Source organism: Mytilus edulis, chromosome 9 (genome assembly GCF_963676685.1).
Source record: "Mytilus edulis chromosome 9, xbMytEdul2.2, whole genome shotgun sequence".
NCBI classification, from domain to species: Eukaryota; Metazoa; Mollusca; class Bivalvia; order Mytilida; family Mytilidae; genus Mytilus; species Mytilus edulis.
In genome coordinates this window covers 11,971,494-11,995,806 of record NC_092352.1, presented here as the reverse complement: position 1 = coordinate 11,995,806, position 24,313 = coordinate 11,971,494, and the positions used below count along the sequence as shown (strand labels likewise).

The window sequence follows — 24,313 nt, the reverse complement described above, 5'->3', positions numbered from 1 at the left end:
GCCAGTATGGTTCCATTTTGTCAAAATAAGCTAAAAAAAAAAAAAAAAAAATTGATTATGAATTATTCACTTGCAAGTGAATAATTCGACCTCATTGAATCTGTATTCATGTGAACTTCAATTTAACCAATTTATCTTGAGATTGATATCACGTGAATTGTATGTGTACAGTTATTTAAAGGAAAAGAATGTCAACATTGAAAGTGAAACAAAGGTAAATCATTTGATTGACTGATTCGATCCTCAAAAAAATCATTTTTGTACAGGTAAAAACGATGATAAACATTTATTTTTCATCTATAATATAAAATTGAATAGACCTAGAAAAATCCAAGAGCATGAGTTTGCTTAATCTATTTATATCTATATTTATGTTTACATTGCTTATATGGTCATCTGATGACTAGAAGTCAACTCGATAGTTAATTAGATAGTGTCTATACTTAAATACACACGAAACAAAGCTACATATTTTCATGCCTGTGTCCTGTTAATTGCTTATTTTAGACTTTTAATAGTTTGGATAAATGTTTTACATTGTTATATTAATCAAATATGAAAATTTGATTAAAATCAAAACATAAATTTAACAGCTAGTGCCCCTTTAACAATCTGCTCGAAGCTTTATATTTCAGAAGTTAGACCTTGATGCTTTATACCTTGTGTGCTAATTAATGTCTTATGTTGATTTAGAAGTTTATTTCATGTGTCCAGGGTGCTATAAACAGTTTCGTATAAAAAACTAGGGGTTATTCCCCAACTAAAAATAGACATGGAGGGAAGTCCCTTTTTATCAACATAATTGGTGAAAAAGTATCATGTTTTTTGTATTTGGTTGTAAAGATATGTTAATTAACTTCAATTAAAGCAGGTTGAATGATTAAACTAATTTAAAAAATTAGATTAAATATACATGTTTTAAGGGGAGACAACACTGTAAACAGTCTGTTTTTTTGGCAGTGAAAGTTGAAAACTTATTTGCAGCCACTGTAGGTCTTTTCGGAGCAGGCGAACGTACCCTGAAGCATGAATTTTTTGAAAGACCAGGTAAAAATCTATGAAGTTCATACAATTTTGATTATGAAAAATGTGCAGGTATCATGTCTTCAGGGGTGTGCACATGACCTGATTTCAGGTTTTTTAAGCTTAAATTAGGCAATGTTTTTCCCAGTTTCTCTGGATAAAACTTTTTTATACCATTAAAAGTACACTGTTTTTTTATTCCATTATAAACTAGAGAACATTCTGATTCCAGTGATATCTAGTTTTATACAAGTATCTTTATTAATCAGTCCACCACTAAGGGTCACTTATACATGGTCCCTCAAAATATGACGTCATAGAAAAAAACTGTTGATTGCACCCTTAAAGGGACAAATATAAAATATAGTGGTGTTTTAGCATAGAAATATGTTAGCGAATGGAGTAAAATAATTCCGAAAAACATTGTACAGCATGTATACATTAATTTAAAAGCATCGGTTTGGTATATTTAATGCAAATATTACAGATTTGTACATAGCAACCAGACAGGGTTAATTTTGGTCTTCAAATTTCATGGAACTGGTCAAGGTTGTGAAAGTTTAGTACAGGTAGTCAAGTCCATATCTTTGATACTACACACAACATGCAAACTGAAGCCTAACTGATCATTCCCTTTCACAGAAGCCAAAGAAAGTATTGTTCCCTGTACAATGAGTGTAATTTGAATTTCAAAGTTCAGACAGGAAGTGGTTGCACAGCAGATTTAACAGGAATGTGTCCCCAGTACACGGATGCCCCATCTGCATTATCATTTTCTATGTTCAGTAGACCGTGAAAATAGGGGAAAATCTCTAATTTGGCAATAAAATTAGAAATATCATATCATAGGGAACATGTGTACTACCGGTAAGTCTAAAGTTGATTGGACTTCAACTTCATCAAAAACTTACCTTGACCAAAAACTTTAACCAAAACTTTATCCTGAAGCGGGACACGCGGATGTACGAACGAACAGATGGACTCACAGACCAGAAAACATAATGCCCATAAATGGGGCATAAAAATAGCTTAACCACTACAACATAACATTATGAAGCTGCAGACCAAATATAAAATCATTCCTTCTAAAGCTAAGGCAGCAACCATTTGATTTTCTGGGTGGGGCTATGGTTTTTTTTTTCTGTACAAACTTTTTTTTTCGCCTGCGGCGAAAAACAATCTATTTTTTTCGCGACAAGTCAAAAACAATTTTTTTCTTTCAATTTTAGCATTACATATAGTGGCAGCTGAGGGTGAAACAAACAATTTTTTTTACTCAGAATCAAAAACAAATTATTTTTTTCTCCAAAAACTGGAAACGGAAAAAAAACCATAGCCCGCCCCAGAAAATCAAATGGTTGCTGCCTAACAAAATGTCACTACTATGTAACCAGTGTCTGCCTGATAGAGGAGTGGTCACTAAGACCTACTTTTGAAGTTGGAGATGCAGTAAAATCCTTCATTTTAAGCTGACCTGGCAAAATGGCCAAATGAACTTTTCTCATCACTTGGCATCTGTTAACTTTTACGTTTCTTTAAATTGCCACAATCATCATTCAGAGGGTACATCTAGTTTAAACAAAGAGTGCACACACTGAAATGTCTCAGCTGCCTTACTAACCATTGATTATGTTGAAAGTCTTGAAGATAAAGGACTTAATGTAGCCGACCTTTTGCTTAAGGTAATTAAAAAAAATGACCTACACACATAAGACTTAACATTGACAATGACGAGAGCACACGCTAAATTGTCTCGCTTTCATTACTAACCATTGATATGTTGAGTCCTAGATATAAAGCTTTATTACAACTGTCACATAGACTTAACATTAACCAAGGAAACTAAACTTGACTAATGAACCATGAAAATGAGGTAAAGGTCTGTCAGATGACCCATGCCAGTCGGACATGTACAGCTAACAATTTTTCCATACAACAAATATAGTTGACCTATTGCTTAAAGTTAAGAAAAACAGATCAAAACACAAAAACTGAACATTGAGCAATGAACCGTGAAAATGAGGTTAAGGTGAAATAACACCTGCACGACTGACATATAGTTGACCTATTGCATATAGTATATGAAAAAAAGACCAAAACTCAAAAACTTAACTATGACCACTGAACCATGAAAATGAGGTCAAGGTCTGATGACACCTGCCAGCTAGACATGTACACCTTACAATCATTCCAGACACCAAATATAGAAGACCTTTTGCATACAGTAAATGAAAAACAGACCAAAAACATAAAAACTTAACTATAACCACTGAACCATGAAAATGAGGTCAAGGTCAGATGACACTTGCCAATTGGACATGTACACCTTACAATCCTTCCATACACCGAATATAATTGACCTATTGCTTATAGTATCTGAGATATGGACTTCACTACCAAAACTTAACCTTGTTCACTGATCCATGAAATGAGGTCGAGGTCAATTGAAAACTGACAGGAATGAGGACCTTGCAAGGTACGCACATACCAAATATAGTTATCCTATAACTTATAATATAAGAGAATTTAACATTACAAAAAATTTAACTTTCAAGTAGTCACTGAACCATGAAAACGACTGACGGAACTTCTTACATGAGGCATCCAGGTCTTCCACCTTCTAAAATATATAGCTTTTTAAGAAGTAACCCAACGCCGCCGTATCACTATCTCTATGTCAAACTGTCTGCGACAAAAATGAGGTCAATGTCAGATGATACCTGCCAATCAGACATATACAGCTTACTTTTATTCCATACATCATATAAAGCGGACCAATTGCTATTAATGGTTTAAATAGACCAAAACATCAAAAACTTTACATTGACCAATGGACAATGAAATTGAGGTCAAGGTCAGATGAAACGCTCAACATTACATACACCAAAACTTAATTGACCAGTAAACCATGAAATTGACATCAAGGTCAGTTTAAAAACCTGCGACGGATGTGACCCTTACAATCATTCTATATACCACATAATTGACCTACTGCTTTCAGTATCGGAGAAACAGACCTATTAAATTACCTTTTAACCTTGATCACTGAATGAGGTACAGATAAGGTGAACTCTAATCCGATTGACGTGCAAGTGTTGAAAGGAATCCATATACCAAATATAGTTATTCTATTGCTTATAATAAGTCAGAAATGCACACAAATTATTTTTTTTTCAAGCAGTCACTGAACCATGAAAATGAGGTCAAGGCAATTGCATATAAGGTATGAAGCATTCAGGTCTTCAACCTTCTGTAATATAAAATTTTATTTAAAAGTTTATTAACCGTCTTGCAGGCGAGACAAAAAATGAGAACCTACTCATTAGGGTTCCAGCAAGGATTTCAAAAGGACAGGGATCCAATAATGAATAGGCAAGTCTAAAAACTTCTGAAAAAGAGAATGCGGACGGACCATTATTACTGGGGAATTTAAGTGAAACTGCAAGCCACTGCTCATTGACGATACACCTCTCACTAAAAATATTTTGGTATACAGAAAGTGGACATGTGATTATTCTGAAAATGCATCAAACTGTATAGTTGACTTATACAAACCCTGAAATCAAATGTCAGAAGTCCTTGTAATATAGTTCCCGAGAAAAATGGCATGAAAAATTTTACCTTGCTACTTATGTGAAAATTATGCAAGTGTTCGAAGTTGATGAGTGAATCTGAGAACTCATCACGGTGTATAGATGTATTATATAGCCAACTAATATAAACCCAGAAACCTTAATTTCAGAAATCCTTGTAAAGTAGTTCCTAATGAAGCAAAACTATTCATGGGACAGACAGACAAAGGTAAAACAGCATACCCCCACTTTTTTAAAGCAGGGGTAGACCTAATATTGTCAATTAAGAGGTTTACTTTTATTGACAAATAATTTATGACCCATTTGAAGATGACAAGTAGATTATAAATTATAACTTATCACACTTGCTAATCATCCAACTTTTTAGGGCAAGGAACATAAACTTGTCAGAAACATGGACGGGTAGAATTATAGTATTTTCATAAAAATAATATGCCAACGAAGGCATGGACTTGCAAAATATGGCACAGAGCGTCAGAAAAAGGACAGCAATCAAACTGAAACACTGCATTATATACAATAAATATGACAAGAATCAGCTTTTAAAAAGACAAAAAACTCAAAACAGTAAGCGTACAGCATTTTCACAGATTAATCATTGAAGCATATCTACATCTCCATTTGAGACATTAATAAATAGGAGAAACTTCTAGATATCTGGCATTTATTTATGCTTTTTTTTTTACTGAACAAGATGGTGAGAACCTATTAGATCATGCATTGGCATAAAGAATATCGGTTTACAATCATATTGAAACACTAGTCTTTTTGATAATTTATTTGCAGTTTACAAACGACGTCCTCTACGACCTCCCTTCCTTCTGGTACTGTCTGATGGGATTGGTGTAACATCCTCTGCAAAAAAGAAACAATTTTGTATTACAATGCATAGTGATATGTAATAGAGTTTCTTGAACTATCAATTATATTTTGCAATAACTTTAATAATCAATGAAATAATTTTTTATTCAGCTACAACGAAGCAAGAAAACAACTCATTTAAAAATAGCTTCAGCAAGAACATTGGGCATTGGTAAAACCTATCCACATCTAGGGGGAAATTAAATGCATATTAAGGAAGCAAACATTTTAATTGGATATGTATATGTCCTCAGCTTTGTATTTAAGGAGGCTCGAGGGTATAAGAATTTCAGAAAAAAATCAAACATTTGTTTTTCTTTACAAATTTTATTTCCTTTTGTAGTTGTTACTTTATCATATGGTACAAAAATCATTCAAATCAATCAATTCGTGATGGCCCCAGTTGACTTTCAAAATGTATACATCATTGAAAAAGTTCAAAATTATCTCCCTTTCTTGGAAAAATGCAACTTTTTGGCTCTAAAATTGAAATATCTTTTTCAACTCATCGGTGACCTATCTTTTTTAATATAATTTCCATATAAGCTGTACTTAAACTATATTATTGTAAAATTTTAGCGATTTCTGTAATAAATTTCTTTTTTTTATTTCGATATTACCTTTATTTCTCCTATTACTTCAACAGAAAAAAACCGCCTTTACAAAAATGTATGCTTCTTTCGAAGGCAGATTGTGAGCGCAAATGAACGGTGACCCCACTTTTTTATTTTATTTTTCTATTAACTATAAGATAAAGTTCATTTATAGAAAAATATGGAGAAATCCTATATAAATGATTTAGACCCGCGAACCCCCTTAATCAACACACTTGGATAGATTATCAACATGCTGGTTCACAACGTAACATTCAACAGAAAATATGTCACCATGCTAAACTGATTATTCTGACTCAGTCTTTACTCATTACATTGGGATCTAAATGCAGTGTTTTAGTTGAGAAGCATCTGACAAATACAATATTTTTAATGACCTCTGGCACTGAAAACAACCATTGGAGTCGCCTTTGGAAGACTAACCAGCAAAAATTGCCTACATAATTTTAAATAGCCTTGCAACAAATTTTATTTACTTACCAATTCTGCCAATTTTCATTCCTGAACGAGCCAAAGCTCTAAGAGCTGACTGTGCTCCAGGTCCAGGTGTCTTGGTCCTGAAATAAGAACAATTTTTTTTAAAACAGATTCGTTATTTTCTGATATAGTTGAAAGTTAAAATGCTTTCATTTGATTATGGAACAATAAAGTCACAAATATGGTTTTACAATGATGAGTTTTATCAATAAAATGTATTGCATGTATGCATGCTGTTAAGATGGTCATAAACAGCGGTAAATGTGTTATTGCCTGACAACTATGCAGGTGAGTCGAGACTTGAATTTGAAATCTGAAACTAACAGTATTATGATGTATTTAGGATTCCCAAAGGATTTTTGAAATTGTGTGAAGGGACTTTCATATTTAGCGAGTCCTATATTAATAAGAAAATGTATTGCTACTGGAGTTATTATTTCAGTTCCAGGACCTAATTTCAAACTATTACTAGAAAAACAAGAGGCTCTCAAGAGCCTGAATCGCTCACCTTAATTCTTTTGGTTAAATCTCTCATCAATGATTATTTTGGCTTTTCAATTTATTTAAATGTTTTTTGGATCGTCCTATTTGCTTCAAAAGCCAAAAAAAATAATCATTTTCTCCTATGTTCTATTTTAGCCATAGGAGCTATGTTTCTTGACATACAAGGAAATAAAATATAAAATTTATACTAGATACTCTGAAACTCATTTAGCCTAAGTTTGGCTGAAATTGATACAGCAGTTTCAAAGGAGAAGATTTTTTAAAGTAAGTCAACATGATGAACAAATTGTGAAACCAGATGCTCCGCTTTATACGACCGCAGAGGTTGAACCCTGAACGGTTGGGGCAAGTATGGACACAACATTCAAGCTGGATTCAGCTCTAAATTTGGATTGTGATTAAATAGTTGACACAGCATAGGTTTCTGACACAAAATGAATGTGTTCTAATGAACTTAAAATTTTTGTTTTCTCTTAGAGCAATTCACTATGCTGTTGAATATTAATCCTCTCAAAAAAATGTTTGAAGAAATTTTCTTTTTTATTTATGAAATTTCAAATGAGAAAAATTGAACCCAATTTTTTTTAATCACATCCCCCTTTCCCTTATTCCAAAACTAATCTCAATTAAAATACTCATTTAAATACATCATAAAATATTAAGATGTAAAAAAACTGCTTGTTATCACTGAATGGTAAAGATTATTTTAATTTATCAGTTGGTAGTAAAAAGTGAATATACATTGTATATTGTATATAACAAAGATTTAAGTTGATTCTGGACAAAGAAAGATAATACAAATTAAAAAAAAATCTTGCTATTGCACAATATTTTGCAATTAGATATTTCTTGCTTACTATTCTGGACAAAGAAAGATAACTCTAATTAAAAAAAAATTTGCTATTTCACAATATTGTGCAATTAGATATTTCTTGCCATTGAGCAATACTGTGCAATTGAAAAGACTTGCTATTGCACAATAATTAATATAATAATTTTAGATCCTGATTTGGACCAACTTGAAAACTGGGCCCATAATAAACCAGATGCTCCGCAGGGCGTAGCTTTATACGACCGCAGAGGTTGAACCCTGAACGGTTAGGGCAAGTATGGACACAACATTCAAGCTGGATTCAGCTCTAAATTTGGATTGTGATTAAATAGTTGACACAGCATAGGTTTCTGACACAGAATGAATGTGTTCTAATGAACTTAAAATTTTTGTTTCTCTTAGAGCAATTCACTATGCTGTTGAATATTAATCCTTTCAAAAAAATGTTTGAAGAAATTTTCTTTTTTATTTATGAAATTTCAAATGAGAAAAATTGAACCCAATTTTTTTAATCACATCCCCCTTTCCCTTATTCCAAAACTAATCTCAATTAAAATTTCTAATGGAGTTTGCAACAATAACTACTCATTTAAATACATCATAAAATATTAAGATGTAAAAAAACTGCTTGTTATCACTGAATGGTAAAGATTATTTTAATTTATCAGTTGGTAGTAAAAAGTGAATATACATTGTATATTGTATATAACAAAGATTTAAGTTGATTCTGGACAAAGAAAGATAACTCCAATTAAAAAAAAATCTTGCTATTGCACAATATTTTGCAATTAGATATTTCTTGCTTACTATTCTGGACAAAGAAAGATAACTCTAATTAAAAAAAAATTGATATTTCACAATATTGTGCAATTAGATATTTCTTGCCATTGCGCAATACTGTGCAATTGAAAAGACTTGCTATTGCACAATACTTAATATAATAATTTTAGATCCTGATTTGGACCAACTTGAAAACTGGGCCCATAATAAAAAATCTAAGTACATTTTTGGATTCAGCATATCAAAGAACCCCAAGATTTCAATTTTTGTTAAAATCAGACTAAGTTTAATTTTGGACCCTTTGGACTTTAGTGTAGACCAATTTGAAAACAGGACCAAAAATGAAGAATCTACATACACAGTTAGATTTGGTATATCAAAGAACCCCATTTATTCAATTTTTGATGAAATCAAACAAAGTTTAATTTTGGACCCCGATTTGGACCAACTTGAAAATTGGGCCAATAATCAAGAATCTAAGTACATTTTTTGATTCAGCATATCAAAGAACCTAACTGATTCATTTTTTGTCAAAATCAAACTAAGTTTAATTTTGGACCCTTTGGACCTTAATGTAGACCAATTTGAAAACGGGACCAAAAGTTAAGAATCTACATACACAGTCATGACAGTTAGATTCAGCATATCAAAGAACCCCAATTATTCAATTTTGATGAAATCAAACAAAAGTTTAATTTTGGACCCTTTGGGCCCCTTATTATGTTGGGACCAAAACTCCCAAAATCAAACCCAACCTTTCTTTTATGGTCATAAACCTTGTGTTTAAATTTCATAGATTTCTATTTACTTATACTAACGTTATGGTGCGAAAACCAAGAAAAATGCTTATTTGGGTCCCTTATTGGCCCCTAATTCCTAAACTGTTGGGACCTAAACTCCCAAAATCAATACCAACCTTCCTTTTGTAGTCATTAACATTGTGTTTAAATTTCATTGATTTCTATTTACTTAAACTAATGTTATTGTGCGAAAACCAAGAATAATGCTTATTTGGGCCCTTTTTTGGCCCCTAATTCCTAAACTGTTGAGACCAAAACTCCCAAAATCAATCCCAACCGTTCTTTTGTGGTCATAAACCTTGTGTCAAAATTTCATAGATTTCTATTAACTTAAACTAAAGTTATAGTGCGAAAACCAAGAAAATGCTTATTTGGGCCCTTTTTGGCCCCTAATTCCTAAAATGTTGGGACCAAAACTCCCAAAATCAATACCAACCTTCCTTTTGTGGTCATAAACCTTGTGTTAAAATTTCATAGATTTCCATTCACTTTTACTAAAGTTAGAGTGCAAAAACTAAAAGTATTCGGACGACAACGACGACGCCAACGTGATAGCAATATACGACGAAAATTTTTTCAAATTTTGCGGTTGTATAAAAAGTCTTTAAAGGGCAATAACTCCTTAAGGCAATTGACAATTTTGGTCAAATTGACTTAATTGAAGATCTTACTTTGCTGAACATTATTGCTGTTTACAGTTTATTTCTATCTATAATTATATTCAAGATAATAAACAAAAACAGCAAAATTTCCTTAAAATTATCAATTAAGGGGCAGCAACCCAACAACAGGTTGTCTGATTCATCTGAAAATTTCAGGGCAGATAGATCTTGACCTGATAAACAATATAACCCCATGTCAGATTTGCTCTAAATGCTTTGGTTTTTGAGTTATAAGCCAAAAACTGCATTTGACCCCTATGTTCTATTTTTAGCAATGGCGACCATGTTTGTTGATAGATCATAACTTCGGATACAATTTACAAACTAGATACCATAAGGAACATTCAGTTGAAGTTTGGAAGTATTTGGCCCAGTAGTTTCAGAGGAGAAGATTCTTGAAATAGTTACGACGACAGACGACGACAGACGCCAAGTGATGGCATAAGCTCACTTGTCCCTTCGGGACAGGTGAGCTAAAAAGTTGATATGTGGGTTAGCTACTATCTTTATGCATATTTTGACACACCAGTTAAGCAAATGATGAGTCCAGACATAATACTCCCCATAGAAAGTCCTGATATTTAATTCATCCCACCATTGGGAGGGCTAAACATGATCCTTTTCACTGAATCTTTAACATGTGTTTGTGATTAAGGTTCCACTCAAATCAAAATATAGGACACTACAGAAACATATGTTCATTTAAACATACTTAACATATGCACACTGTGAAAATTGTTAATAAACTTGAATTTTTTATGACCAAACTGGTTTTTGGAGTGAACACTTAAATTTTCCAAAAAGTCTGGAGGCCTGTGAGATGACATAATTTGTTACAAATTGGTATGAATGAATACTGTAGCATAAATGCAGTACAAGCTAATGTTTACTTTTAAGAAAATGTATTGATTTACAAGTTTCAGTTAATTTCATATATCTAAGTGAATGAATACCAAAGGTACAATACAGAAATTGGACAAAAATGTCATTGAAACATATTTCTGTGACAAATAAACATTAGCTTGTACTGCATTTCATGTTTAAGTTTTCATTCATACCAATTTTAAACAAATTAAGTCATCTCACAGGCCTCCAGATTTATTGGAAAATTTAGTGTTCACCCCAAATACCAATCAAACAATTTTTATTCAAGAAACAAAATTTTCATTTTCAACTATGTAGCTTTTGGAATGCTTTTTTAGTGTAATCAGGCCAAAATGTTTTATTCTTCAGTGTAGTTTTTAATAAGTTAAATTTTATTAAGGATACAAATAACTAACTCTAATCAAAGCGCTGTAAGCGCTGAAGGCAGTTAACCAAAAACCAAGGCAACCGTAATAATGAAAACTGTGGCAATGTTGCCTCAACATTAAACATTCATATATAGTCCATTCATGTTTATGTAATGATTTATTTATTAAGGCAAATAATTTATATGTTATCAAGGTTTCAAAAGCAATGCATATATCAATGTATATTTTTTTTATGGTGAGTCTGCAGTGGTACAAGTTCCCAATGATTGCAGTTGTTCTACTTGGTAGTTGGAAAGAAAGCTGAGTTTTTGTTCTATAGTACAAAAGTTATGAGACACGAATCAGACAAAGTTTCACTACAACAGGGATCAAAGGTGAGGTCTGACTGACCTGCCCAAAGTAAATGTGAATGATTTGTTATTTTGTCCTATACATATGAATATATATAGTTTAGGGGTGGAGATCTCAACGGTTTTCATGTTCTCAAACAGGTAGGGGTAGGCAGAGGATTGAGGGGGGCCGCCCCCCCCCTTTTGGTAAAAAATTGGTTGCTTGAATAGGGAATCACTGAAGCGTGACTGGAGCAGGCCCCCTCTTAGGTCAGTCAGTGGGCCCCCACTTACAAAAATTTCTGGATCCGCCACTGGGGATAGGGTGAACCTAGGGACTTCCCCTACATTTTATTTGTTATATTGTCCCATGCATGAATATATATGGTTTAGGGGTGGGGATCTCATTGGTTTCAAAGTTCTCAAACAGGAGGGGTAGGGTGACCCCAGGGACTCCATCTATATTTCATTTAATTAGTTATAGTTATTTTATTTGATTTGTTATATTGTCCCATACATGAGTATATATGGTGTAGGGGTAAGGATCTTGACCATTTCCAAGTTCTCAAACAGGAGGGTGTACAGTGACCTCAGGGACTCCCCTATCTTTCATTTGAATTGTTATATTGTCCCGTACATGAATATATGGTTAAGGGGTGGCGATCTCAACGGGTTTCAAATTCTCAAACAGGAGGGGGTGGGGTGACCCAAGGGACTCCCCTATATTTCATCTGATTTGTTATATTGTCCCATACATGAATATATATGGTTTAGGGGTGGGGATCTGGACCATTTTTAAATTCTAAAACAGGAAGGGCGGGTGACCCCCCAGCGACTCTTTCTATATTTCATTTGTTTTTTCATATTGTCACAAACATGAATATATATGGTTGCACCCCCCCACCCCTTAAATTTGCAAAGCATGGGTTGTTCTCAGCTTAATAAAGAATATTCCGATAATTTTACCTCTAATTTTTTTTAGCCTCGCTCTGCTCAGCGAAAATTTAAGTTTGCGCCCTTCCTAACCTAAAATCCTGGATCTGCCCCTCATATGGTTTAGGGCCCTGACCCACCCTTTTTGGGAAAAATTTGGTTACTTATATAGGGAATCATTGAAGCGTGACTGAAGCGGGCCCCCTCTTAGGTCAGTCAGTGGGCCCCCACTTATGTAAATTTCTGGATCCGCCACTGCTGTATAAAATATTTTTCTGCTTTTTCTTTCTTTTACATATATCTTCTAGTGTTTATATTCATTTACCATGGATAGATTTATTTGTTCATCTGCTTTGATTTATTTAGTAATTGATCGCCAAACCCGGAATTATCCTTATCCACTTCCGGAATCGTATCCGATATTGTAAAATTTTGTCTTCACGGCCGCCATTGTTATGTGTTTACAATGTTGTTTTTGTCAATCAGATACAATTTTTCTCGAATTTATACAATATTTGTCGGCGATTTTCTGTATGAAGCTAGCGGTTGAACAAAATGAATATCGCTGTCATAAATAATAATGATAAAAATAAGTTTTTAGCTCGTTTAATTGGAGACTTTGGTGAACATGGTGAAAAGGTTTGCAAAGTAATTTCTTATTTTCTTTCAAGTGGAAGGTAACTACATCGGGCGTAGCTAGAAACCAACTATCCTATTCGAAATTCCGCTTTCAAAAGTGGAAGGTCGAGGACCTCGGACCACCGCTAATTTACACACATGCCTCTAAATTGAAAAGCTACGAAAATTTCTTTTTCTAATTTGAAATTGCCGCCAACAGCATGAACAGTTGAACTTATTATATAATAGACTACTGACGTAGTTGTACTACGTATTGATGACAAACAATATCCCTACGACTTTTGCCATTTGGGAAATCTAAACTACTTGTCTTAAGAGATTTTCGGCAATTAAATAGTTCATACAATTGTTCTTTGACATCTTGGCTAAAAGCACAAGTCATAATGAACTGCACAAGGATTCTTAATAAGCACTACTTCCTATGTGTAACTTCAAAACTTTTGGATAAATCGACGATCATTTAAGGTTTTTCTGGTCATATTTTTTGTAATCCAGAATAAAAAGTATTAAAAAAGTGTTCAATTAGTTATATATAACATAGTAGCGAGCTAGGTAATAACAATGGCAAGTATTTCAGCATTTATTGGGTAGAACACAAAACTAGGGTGCTCGCATAATGCAGCTTAACTGCATAAAAATATTCCAAGCAAACCAACCCCATCGGAGATAAAATTGATGAATATAGTTTATTTAGACCAGAGTTATTTAAATGAGTTAAGTCACATGGTACAATAAAACAGGTTTAGAGCACATGTCTAATGTTTTTGTTTTGAATGGAAGGCTGTTACACTACTCATACGTACTCCATTGAGTATTTTATATCAAAATAAATTGCAGTAACATAGAGACCTAATGAGTAACTTTTTTGATTATAGGTTTAAAATTATGATATGCATAGTCAGAGTTCGTATATATCATACATTAACATACATGAAGAAAAAAAATATCTATCTTTAGAAATGAAATTTTAAGAATTATTTTTTGAAGATTTATAGAAGTCAAACGGACTATATATCCAGACTTTATAAGCATTTAAGCCTCGTCATCTTTAAACCTTATTATTATAGTTTATTAGTATATCTAGACTTTATGAGCATTTAAGCCCTGGCATCTTTTACCTTTATAATTACAGTTTTAAGATAATTCTATGATCTTTATTTATTCACACCAACTGTGTTTATTGATAGACCAGAATATAATTAAGATAAATCTAGACACTAAGAATCATTCATGTCAAGGTTTTTTTTTTTTTTTTTTAGCTCTGACAGTTGATTCAGGAGATGCAAAGAATGGGTAAAAAAAATAAACCCTTCTGTAGCCATGTGAATTTTGAACTTTTCAAAACTGCAATAGTATCAAAACAGCAAAGATAATGAACAATAGAGATGGGCCATTTTGAACATATACCAAGGGAAAACTGATGTGCATTTTAAAAGTGTATAGGAACAATTCATTAGAATTACCTATTTCCTCCAGTAGCTCTCAGTTTGATGTGAAGGGCATTGATTCCCAAAGTTTTACATTTTTCAGCTACATCCTGTGCAGCCAACATAGCAGCGTATGGTGATGCTTCATCTCTGTCAGCCTTCACTTTCATACCACCAGTGACTCTGGCAATGGTTTCCCTATGAAACAGAGAAAAGAATAAAATCTCAAACATAAATAAATTGATCAATCATAATCTTTTCACATCTTGTCATTGTATGTGCAAGTTAACGTGGCTTGATCATATGAAAATTCTCTTATAAAAAAATGTGAAACAAAGAATATGTTTTTATCATTTTTATTTGATACTTGATCGGTTAAAACAAGATTCTGGTGGACTCTCTCAAGCTTCTAAGGTAAATGTTTTATTAACACCCCAAACTGTGAACCTTGTGAAAAAACTGTTTTGATTACTACTTTGAAATACTTTCATATTTCTTGCAACATTTGAATAATTCAAACCAAATGATTAACAACATTTTTTTTTATCCATTTGGCCACATTAGCTTATATATTATTTTCAAAAGATTGTGGTAACCTGTACTTTTACCAGTTGAAAGTACCATCTGACTTAAAAGCTGTTAACATACTATGGTACTGTATGCTTTTACTGCTTTACGTTATTAATATGATATTAAATCTGAAAGTACAATGTAGGCCGTTGCCAGTTAACTTTTCATTTTCAATGATGCATTCAGGCAATTTTTAATTTTTTTTCTCTCCAAATTTTACTGTACAAAATTCACTTCACATGCTTAATTTTCACTTAAGCACATCGGTCGTTTAACTAATCAATAACACTTCAACCTATTGAAATGTGAAGAGAATGGCATGCAAGCTTTGTTTCAACACTGAAAGACATACTGATGATACTAAATTATATTTACTTTCCAGACAGGTCAGTCACATGTACAAATGTGTCGTTGAAACTGGCAAAGATGTGTGCAACTCCAAACACATTCTCGCCTTCTTTTACTTGTGGTCCTAACACCACTTGCTCAGTCTGCTGAGTTTTCCCCTTTCTGGGTGCCATGCTGATAAAAGAAACAAAAAATATCATTATTGATCATTACTTTGTAGTAATATTTATACCTCTGTGTTAGAAGCAGCTTAAATTTTCCAAATTGATGGATAAAAGACATTTTTTTATATTTGTTGCCTCAAACAAAACAAATCTATTTGTCAGTAACATGAGAGATTTTTAGTTTAATAAACTATTTACACTTTTGATATTTAGCTGCTGAATTTGGTCTCTTGAATGACCTTAGATAGGTTGGTAACAAACTCTCTCTATATGGTGTTAAACATGTAGAGGGGGGTAAAATTATCCCTCTATATATGTATATAGAAAGCGGTATTTTTGTCCAGTAGACTGGATTTAAAGCAGGAGAAGGCAAAATGGTGTTTTCTAGTTATAATCTATAGCATTATATGCATTATTTATTGCACTTTGCAAAAATTGGGATGACCACTATTCTGCTGAAGTGACAAAACTTGCAATCTATTACATACCTATCTGAACACCTGATCAACAACAAAAGGAACAGTTGACCTTTAAACTTTACGTTAAATCTGAATATAGAAATTATGATCATTGAAACTGAGAATTTACCTGACCATCATAGCTTTCAATTATGATGAACAATTCATGTAGATTGTATATCCAGTCAGTGTAGCAGTAAACTGGGCATATGCATGTTTAATTAAGTATATCAATTGGTGCATCAAATGTTGCAGGTTACTGCCATAAGTAGAAAATGCCTTTTTGCCTACCTTTGTTTTAAACCCAGTCTAAAGAAAAAAATCCCTCTATAGAAGGTTTATCTGTCAATACAGGTATAAACACCATATAGAGGGTTTGTTATCACTCTACATTATCTATATTTGTTCCCAACCTGTTAGATCGGCTCAGAATAACCTTCTGAATTAAGAAACATCACTTTATAGTTGTGACGTCAAATGATATCAAAGTTTACATAAACCTGTGTGATTTTACGTTATGGCAGACATATTTACTTACAAGTTTAAATATGTGACGTCTATACAACTTGTGGCTATTTGTCCACAATTACTGGCCATCACACAGGTTCCCGTAAAATTTTGATGTCTTTAAACAAAACATCTGACACCACAATGAACTAGTTATTGTTGTATGACAATCATTAGTTCTAGCAGGATAGATTCTCTGGTCAGCTGGATATAGCGATAATGTGTATTCAATCAACAGAACTGGAAGATTTGATAATATAGCTCCTGATCAATCTCACCACATACATGTATCAGAGAGAAACACTGACTACTTTGGAAAATAAAGCATGGTGTGTTAACCTACACATTTGAGAAGTTTTGAGCCAACAGACTAGATATCTAGTGCAAATAATAATAATCACATCTTCGAAGACGTCACAAAAAAGACTAAAGACCTAACCACTGTTCCGGCTGACCCGAGAATCTGTCCTGCTTGAACTATTGAAGTCATACAACAATCACTTTTCCATTAAGGCATCAGATATAAATATTATGACGTCAAAATTTTACGGGAACCTGTGTGAAGTTCAGTAATTGCGTACAATTAGCGATAAGGTGTATTCATTTAGACAAAACAGATACCCAATTCTTGGAAAACTGAAATTTTAGAAATGTGGGATATATGACAGTGACATCTATGTATTTGTGTTCTAGGCATAATGAGTATGGCAAAAAGGTTAGCTTATATATAGTGACCAGAAACTATCCAGCTTCCAAATTTGTGTCTGTCAAGAGATAGTTAATTTTTTTATGAACTATCTTTATGCATACATTCATCAGCAATTCTACGTTTAATACAGACGTTATGCGAAAGTTGTTGATCCTTTCTATAACTATATAATGCTTTTAAGTATTTACTGTCTGCCAATATGTTAAGCAGTTGCAACATTTTCAAAATATTGGAAGAACTTGAAATATCAAGTATCAATTTAAATTTCTTCTTTTGTTCAAGGCCTAGCGCGTTAAAATCGTTTCTCAAGTTTAAAATACAAACTGTTGAAGACATATTCATTGATGATAGAGGAATTATGAGAAAGATGGAAAAGATATTTAATGATTTAACGAGAATATTCATGCAGACCTGAGTCAAAATATTAGAAAAGACCTTCCGCCGGAAATTGTGTTTCGACTTCCGGTAGAATTCGGATCATAATCCATGTCAACTTTTATGCTACCCTGCGAATACGCTATATAAAAGTTTCAATTGCCATTGATCTTTGTCTTTTATTAAGATGCAATGAAGAAGGCATCTTAGACTTTTCAAGAAACTGTTGATATGAGAGTCTTCGTACACAAATAATTCTCTTTTATGCACTTTTTCTAATTTATTTGATTTTTCTCAGTACAGAACTACAGAAGTTCCATGCCAAAGGGCAGAAATTGAAATTTGACAAAATAAATGTAAGGAAAATAAGTGTGCTTATTCAGCTTGTTCAAATAAGTTCCCAAAAACGTATGTCCTTATCGAGTTTATTTATCACACTTTGTCTGAAACAATTAATGATCCATAGACGACTAAACCGTGATGAGAGGCTATTTTTAATCCCAACTTTTAATTACAATCTATTTAAACAAACTTTGACCAAAATTGTTATCAAAAACTATTGTACGTGGGATTCATATGTAAGGGAACGACCATTTAACTTTAAAAAAAACCATCATAGTATGAGAAAAAAATATTCTATTCAAGCCGATGACAAAAAAACATTAAGTTTATCCATTTCCATATTAATTAAAACCTGGGATGTTCACTTAGGATTTGATTTACATAACCTGGTTAGCCGGATGTAGGTACCAGTAATCAACTAATAAATCTGAAGCAACGTAAGCTACGCCTTAATTACAGTACTAAATGTAAAAATAAAAATAGAGACAAATGTCTGTGCTTTCCAGCGGAAAATGCTTTCGAGTGGGGATTGCGATGTTTGAATGGTAACATCTTCTACAGTTTTATGAAATATTGAAAAAAAAATATATGTAGTATGTTACAATATCTGTCTTTCCGGTTTAAAGTAGTTTGGCGGGAACCAGTCCTAGACGAGATGTAATAAAATCTATCTGCAGTCTCACTAGACTAGGTAGTATAAGTTTTTATTGTCTGTGTGTTGACTTTCCTACAGTTTGAGTATATATTAAAGCGCAAGTTTGAGCTTTTGAAGCAGTGTGTCTATAATTGTACTCAAAATAAAACAGAGAAAGAAAATCGGGGACCATTCGAAATCATAATTGATGTTGTGGATGGGGTTTACAGAACAAAGAATAATGGCCAAATAATAAATGAAATACACATTCTATGGAACGCCGTAACTGCCTTATGGTTCCTCCTTCTTGATCTTGGTGATGGTTTTCTCCGTCATGATGCGTTTTTTCTTTATTACGACGAGGCTTTTCTCTATTTTGATGAGGTTTATCATTATATTGATGAGGTTTTTCTATATTATGATGAATTTTTTTCTCTATTATGATGAGGTTTTTCTTTATTATGATGAGGTTTTTCTCTATTATGATACGGTTTTTCATTATTGTAATGCGCTTGATACCCAAACTGTTCCAACTGTTCCCAAACTGTTCTTGAAGGATATTAGACATTTCATTATACAAAACATGCCCCCAAAAAATTCGAAGTCCCAAAAATCACCTTGACCCATGACCTTGAAAATCAATAGGGTTCAAGGATTTGCCATGGACATTCATTGTACCAAGTTTGTTTAAATCCAAAAAGTGATGTTGATTCTAGGATATTTACAAGAATTGTTACGGACGGACGGAGGCTTTCCTATACGTTGGCGAGGGGAGAAAAGACGAGTCCCGAAAAACTAGGACGGTCTCGGGTAATCCGGAAGGGTAAGCAGCTCCTGCTTCTCACTTCTGCCGCCCACTATGGTCTTCGCGACTAGGCATGGGTGTACCAGATGAGTTATATGACGGATAACACAAAAAAACAAGACTAAAACTGTGGAAACAAAACAGTCTAATAAATAGACAATCCACCAAAGTTCAAATGAAGTGGATGTAAACAATTTAGTACGGACTTAACCAACGATATAAAAAAACAAAAAAAAAAGTGTATGGTCTATTTTGATGAGACTGTGATGATGTTCGGTAACCATAGAGGTATTACATGGTCTTATATTTTCAATACAATACTTTCATGGGTAAAATAATGGCAATATAAACTATAGTGGATAGGTGAAGGTCTTCTATATATTCATCTCCAAGACATCTCAAACATAGGGGAGATTGCCTCTGCCTTTTATCTTATATCCTTAATTGACCGGGTTTTCATTTTCTTAAGGAGACAGGGTTTAGTTCATTGTTAGAGTAAGTTTAGATTTATGCTAAGTTTAGGCAAGGATTTGTATATACAGCAGTGGCGGATCCAGCCATTTTAAAGGGGGGGTCCCAACCCAGAGTAAAGGGGGGTTCCAACTATATGCTCCCATTCAAAGCATTGATCGGCCAAAAAAAGGGGGGTTCCAACCCCCGGACCCCCTCCCCCTGGATCCGCCACTGTACAGAATAGAGAAAAACGGCTCAATTAAAGATAAACTCGGAAACTGAAGCGAAGCCGGACCTCCACCCAGGCACTCATGTATTATTGTCATTATAACACAAATGATATTTATCTAAAACTGAATAATCGAAATAGTTTTGTGTGTATTCCGACATAAAAACCAGTTGTTTTTACAGATTAAGGGAGCATTCATTTGAATAACTTATTACTGTGATAGTAAGTTCATATAATATCCAAGTTTAAATATTTTTTTTCTTTGTAAATGATAAATTCAATTGACAATTTTAATCAAATTACTATATTATCAGAACATTAGCATATTAATAAAGATTTTAATTTTTTTTTTTTTTTGTTTTTGTTTTTTTACGTTTTTATTTACTTATGTCAAATGTGGATATTATTCTATTCTTATGTCATTGTTATAGATGTGCTTTTGCATAATTTTATATTTCAAGGTGGTATTGGAGTCTAAATTAGAAATGATAGAATTTGATCATATATACTTTGCAAAAACGTAGTATATATTGATATATATATATATATTCAAGCATATAATAAAAATTATAGGTCACGGCGCATTTTCTCAATCTACAGTAGTGACTATGATAGTGTGAACAAATGATACATTTTATATGGTTATAATATGTGTCTGATGAGTTAAGCCCTTTTCAACTGATTTTTATAGTTCGTTCTTATGTTGTACTGTTATGCCACTGTCCCAGGTTAGGGGGAGGGTTGGGATCCCGCTAACATGTTTAACCCGCCACATTATTTATGTATGTGCCTGTCCCAAGTCAGGAGCCTGTATATTCAGTGGTTGTCGTTTGTTTATGTGTTACATATTTGTTTTTCGTTCATTTTTTTACATAAATAAGGCCGTTAATTGGTTTTCTCGTTTGAATTCAGTTTTTTACATTGTCTTATCGGGGCCTTTTATAGCTGACTATGCGGTATGGGCTTTGTTCATTGTTGAACATGTTGAAGGCCGTACGGTGACCTATACATAGTTGATAATGTCTGTGTCATTTTGGTCTTTTGTGGATAGTTGTCTCATTGGCAATCATACCACATCTTCTTTTTTATATTATGCAGGAAAAACATCATTATGTGATTAGAAGCTAAACTAAATTATAAAATACGAGAATATAGCTTTTAGAAAATGCTTTGAAAATATCAACAGAAAAGATAGGGTCACCGTAATATTAATAAATATGGTATTTGGTCCAAGTCAGTTTTATTTCGACGCAAACCGCAAACAATTTTATTGAGTTTTTTCAACACCAAAAATGAAAGGAGTTTGTTCTAAATTGAACACTATAAGGTGATCTAAGGTATGTGAAAAATCTGGATTCAGAATATTTTTTTGTCCTCTGATCATTTAATTTATAGGGAAACTTGGATCCGACTATTTATAAACTAATTTATGATAGTCAGTAGAATATTTTTTTGCATAAATTTGGGAATCAGAATTTAAAAAAAAAAGTTATATAAGTATTGTTCCTTAACTTCTAAATTTTAATGTATTGAAGTATCTCTACAAAAAATCTCCAAGCAATAACTATATTGGGCATAACAAAATGAGGATGAAGACGGACACCTTGGTGATGATCTCGCGAGATAACGGTGGTGGACGAAAACTGTCGAGTACTCCCGATCGGATATTATTGTTTTGGACAGCTGAATTTGCCCACTTGCCACTTGGGCTCATTTTCAGTACTTTAATCAAAATTTTCTTACGATATTTACAGTAAATAAGGTCTTTTAAAACACATTCAATCAAATTCTTAACGATTATTAAATAAATTACGATGCTAGTTAGCGAAAACACCACGAGAAAATACTGGGAGCAGTCGACAATGTTGGGTTCAGACTTGCGCCTTCGGGCTTGAAACAAAGAACCCTTTATCATTATGGATTTTGTGTTTGATTGGGATAACGAAGGGGATAGATTTTCATTTGATGACAGCGATCGATTTGACGAAGACTCCTTGTGTTCGTGGATAAGCGAGCCAGAAAGTCTTTGTCAGAATTGGAGAGGTTGGAAAAGGCAAAATGGGGGTCAACAACCGTCCACTATAACTAAGCCGCAGGGTGAGTAAAATGGCTAAAGAAAGCCATCCAGGCGGCTTATACAATGCAATTTACATTACTGATGAAAATACAGCACTTTTGGTACTTTCCTATGACATGAGTCAATTTTACATTCCATATGTCCATGGTCATGGGTTTATACCAGTAATTCTTTCTGTAAACACTATTCTGATTTCCACTGCCTAACATACAATGTACCTTGACTAACATTCCATTAGAATAATAAATCTCTTAAAAATATGTTTAATGTTGCAAAAAAAGTGCATTAAATTTAAGGACTTCAATACATGTTATTAGTATTCCCAGCTGACCCTGCCGCTTGAACTTATGACATATACAACAATCGCTTTTCCATACACCTTATCGCTAATCCCGGCTGACCCAACTGCTTGAACTGTTGACGCATACAATAATCACTTTTCCATTGTGGCGTCAGATATTTTGTGTTATGACATTAAAATTTTATGGGAACCTGTGTGATATCCAATAATGGTGAACAAATAGCGATAAGGTCTTTTATGGCATAAGATATTTTGTTTTATATCATCAAAATTTTACGGGAAACTGATTTCCAGTTATGGTGGACAAATAGCATTAAGGTGTATACACCGGCACCATCCATACGTCGATGATACGAAGGTCGCCTATCCTTATAAATAGCTTTTATTTATAAGGAGTGGGTCTCATGGGGTCTAAGCGTGACATGGGATTGATGATTTTTTATAAGTGTAATATGTGAAAGTCAAATTATTGTGCCGTGAAAATGGGGATTAAAGTCTAGCATGACATGGGAAATTACAAAAAAAAATATTTTTTTTACATACATAGTGTAAGCGGGAAACAGGAATCTGACAAAAGAGTAAGCGGGACCCAGGATCTGAACCCCCCAATGAGACCCCCTATTGATAATAACTAGTGATTGTGCTTCAATACACCTTATCGCTATTTGTCTGCCATTACCGGACATTGCAAAGGTTCCTGTAAAATTTTTACGTCACAGTAGAAAATATTTGACTATGGTAAAGTGATGGTTGTATGACGTCAAAAGTTCCACCATAGCAAATTCCAAATAGCGATAAGGTGTATATTGTAACAACATGAACAAGGTTTAAATGTCTAGATATCTTCAGATCATATGAATTTGTATAACTACAAAATTAAGCATGCTTTTCAATGTCTGTTACGGATGAAGTTGAAGTCCAATCAACTTGAAACTTAGTACACATGTTCCCTATGATATAATCTTTCTAATTTTAATGCCAAATTAGAGTTTTTCTCCCAATTTCATAGTCCTCTGAACATGGAAAATGATAGTGTGAGTGGGGCATCCGTGTACTTGGGTCACATTCTTGTTTCATAATCAATTGATAAGCATCCTCTTGCATCAGTAAACAGGCAGAACATTTTCAATCAAAACAAATTATTTCCCAATCAGGTTAACTGAGAAAAAGCTTCAGTAACTAACTACAACAGTGTACAAGGAACTTATAACATAATCCTTGGGAATTGTACTGAAAATGCATGAATAAGAAAGTCATTTATTACAGGTGATATAAAAGTTTATCCATGAGACCCATGGTCAGTATGTTGACTTCCAAAAATATTTGTACTAGTAGGCCCAAGACCACAATTAATGATCCTGCTTTTTGTTGTCCACGAATATAGTTCCCTTTAATTACAGTGTATTTTTTCTTTATTTTTTTTCTTCCCTTTCTCATACATTTCTTAGTTTTTCTGGGGTGGAAATGAAAGAAGAGAGTTGAAATAAACTTTTGGATGTTTTATTTTAACTGATTTTAATATGGAAAGAGTGATTAGGTTAGGTGCAAAAAGGTGATATTTACAGTTTTCGGAACATCTCTTGACTTGTCCATAGGGGTATGGATGTGTATTGG

The 24,313-nt window shown here is 33.3% G+C and overlaps 2 protein-coding genes across 3 annotated transcripts in view; one reads left to right on the top strand and one right to left on the bottom strand.

Annotated features, from left to right (window-relative positions):
* Positions 1-5,379: 5,379 nt before the first annotated feature.
* On the bottom strand, positions 5,380-17,973 carry LOC139487630 (small ribosomal subunit protein uS11). Of its 2 annotated transcripts, none has more exons than XM_071272551.1 (5): positions 17,895-17,973; positions 15,673-15,819; positions 14,764-14,925; positions 6,572-6,648; positions 5,380-5,471 (listed from the first exon to the last, which is right to left on the bottom strand). In XM_071272551.1, exons 2-5 carry the CDS (start codon positions 15,816-15,818, stop codon positions 5,404-5,406), a joined length of 453 nt encoding a protein of 150 aa, XP_071128652.1. In that variant the 5' UTR covers position 15,819; positions 17,895-17,973; the 3' UTR covers positions 5,380-5,403. The 2 variants fall into 2 exon arrangements, with proteins under 2 accessions (XP_071128652.1, XP_071128651.1); XM_071272550.1 differs by lacking the exon at positions 17,895-17,973 and adding an exon at positions 16,298-16,395.
* Positions 17,974-21,918: 3,945 nt separating this feature from the next.
* Positions 21,919-24,313, top strand: part of LOC139487634 (zinc finger SWIM domain-containing protein 8-like) — a 29,236-nt gene continuing 26,841 nt past the window's right edge. Inside the window, exon 1 of the mRNA XM_071272555.1 lies at positions 21,919-22,418. Within this exon, the coding sequence (XP_071128656.1) occupies positions 22,238-22,418 (181 nt within the window). The 5' untranslated portion in view covers positions 21,919-22,237. The remainder of the gene's footprint in view (positions 22,419-24,313) is intronic.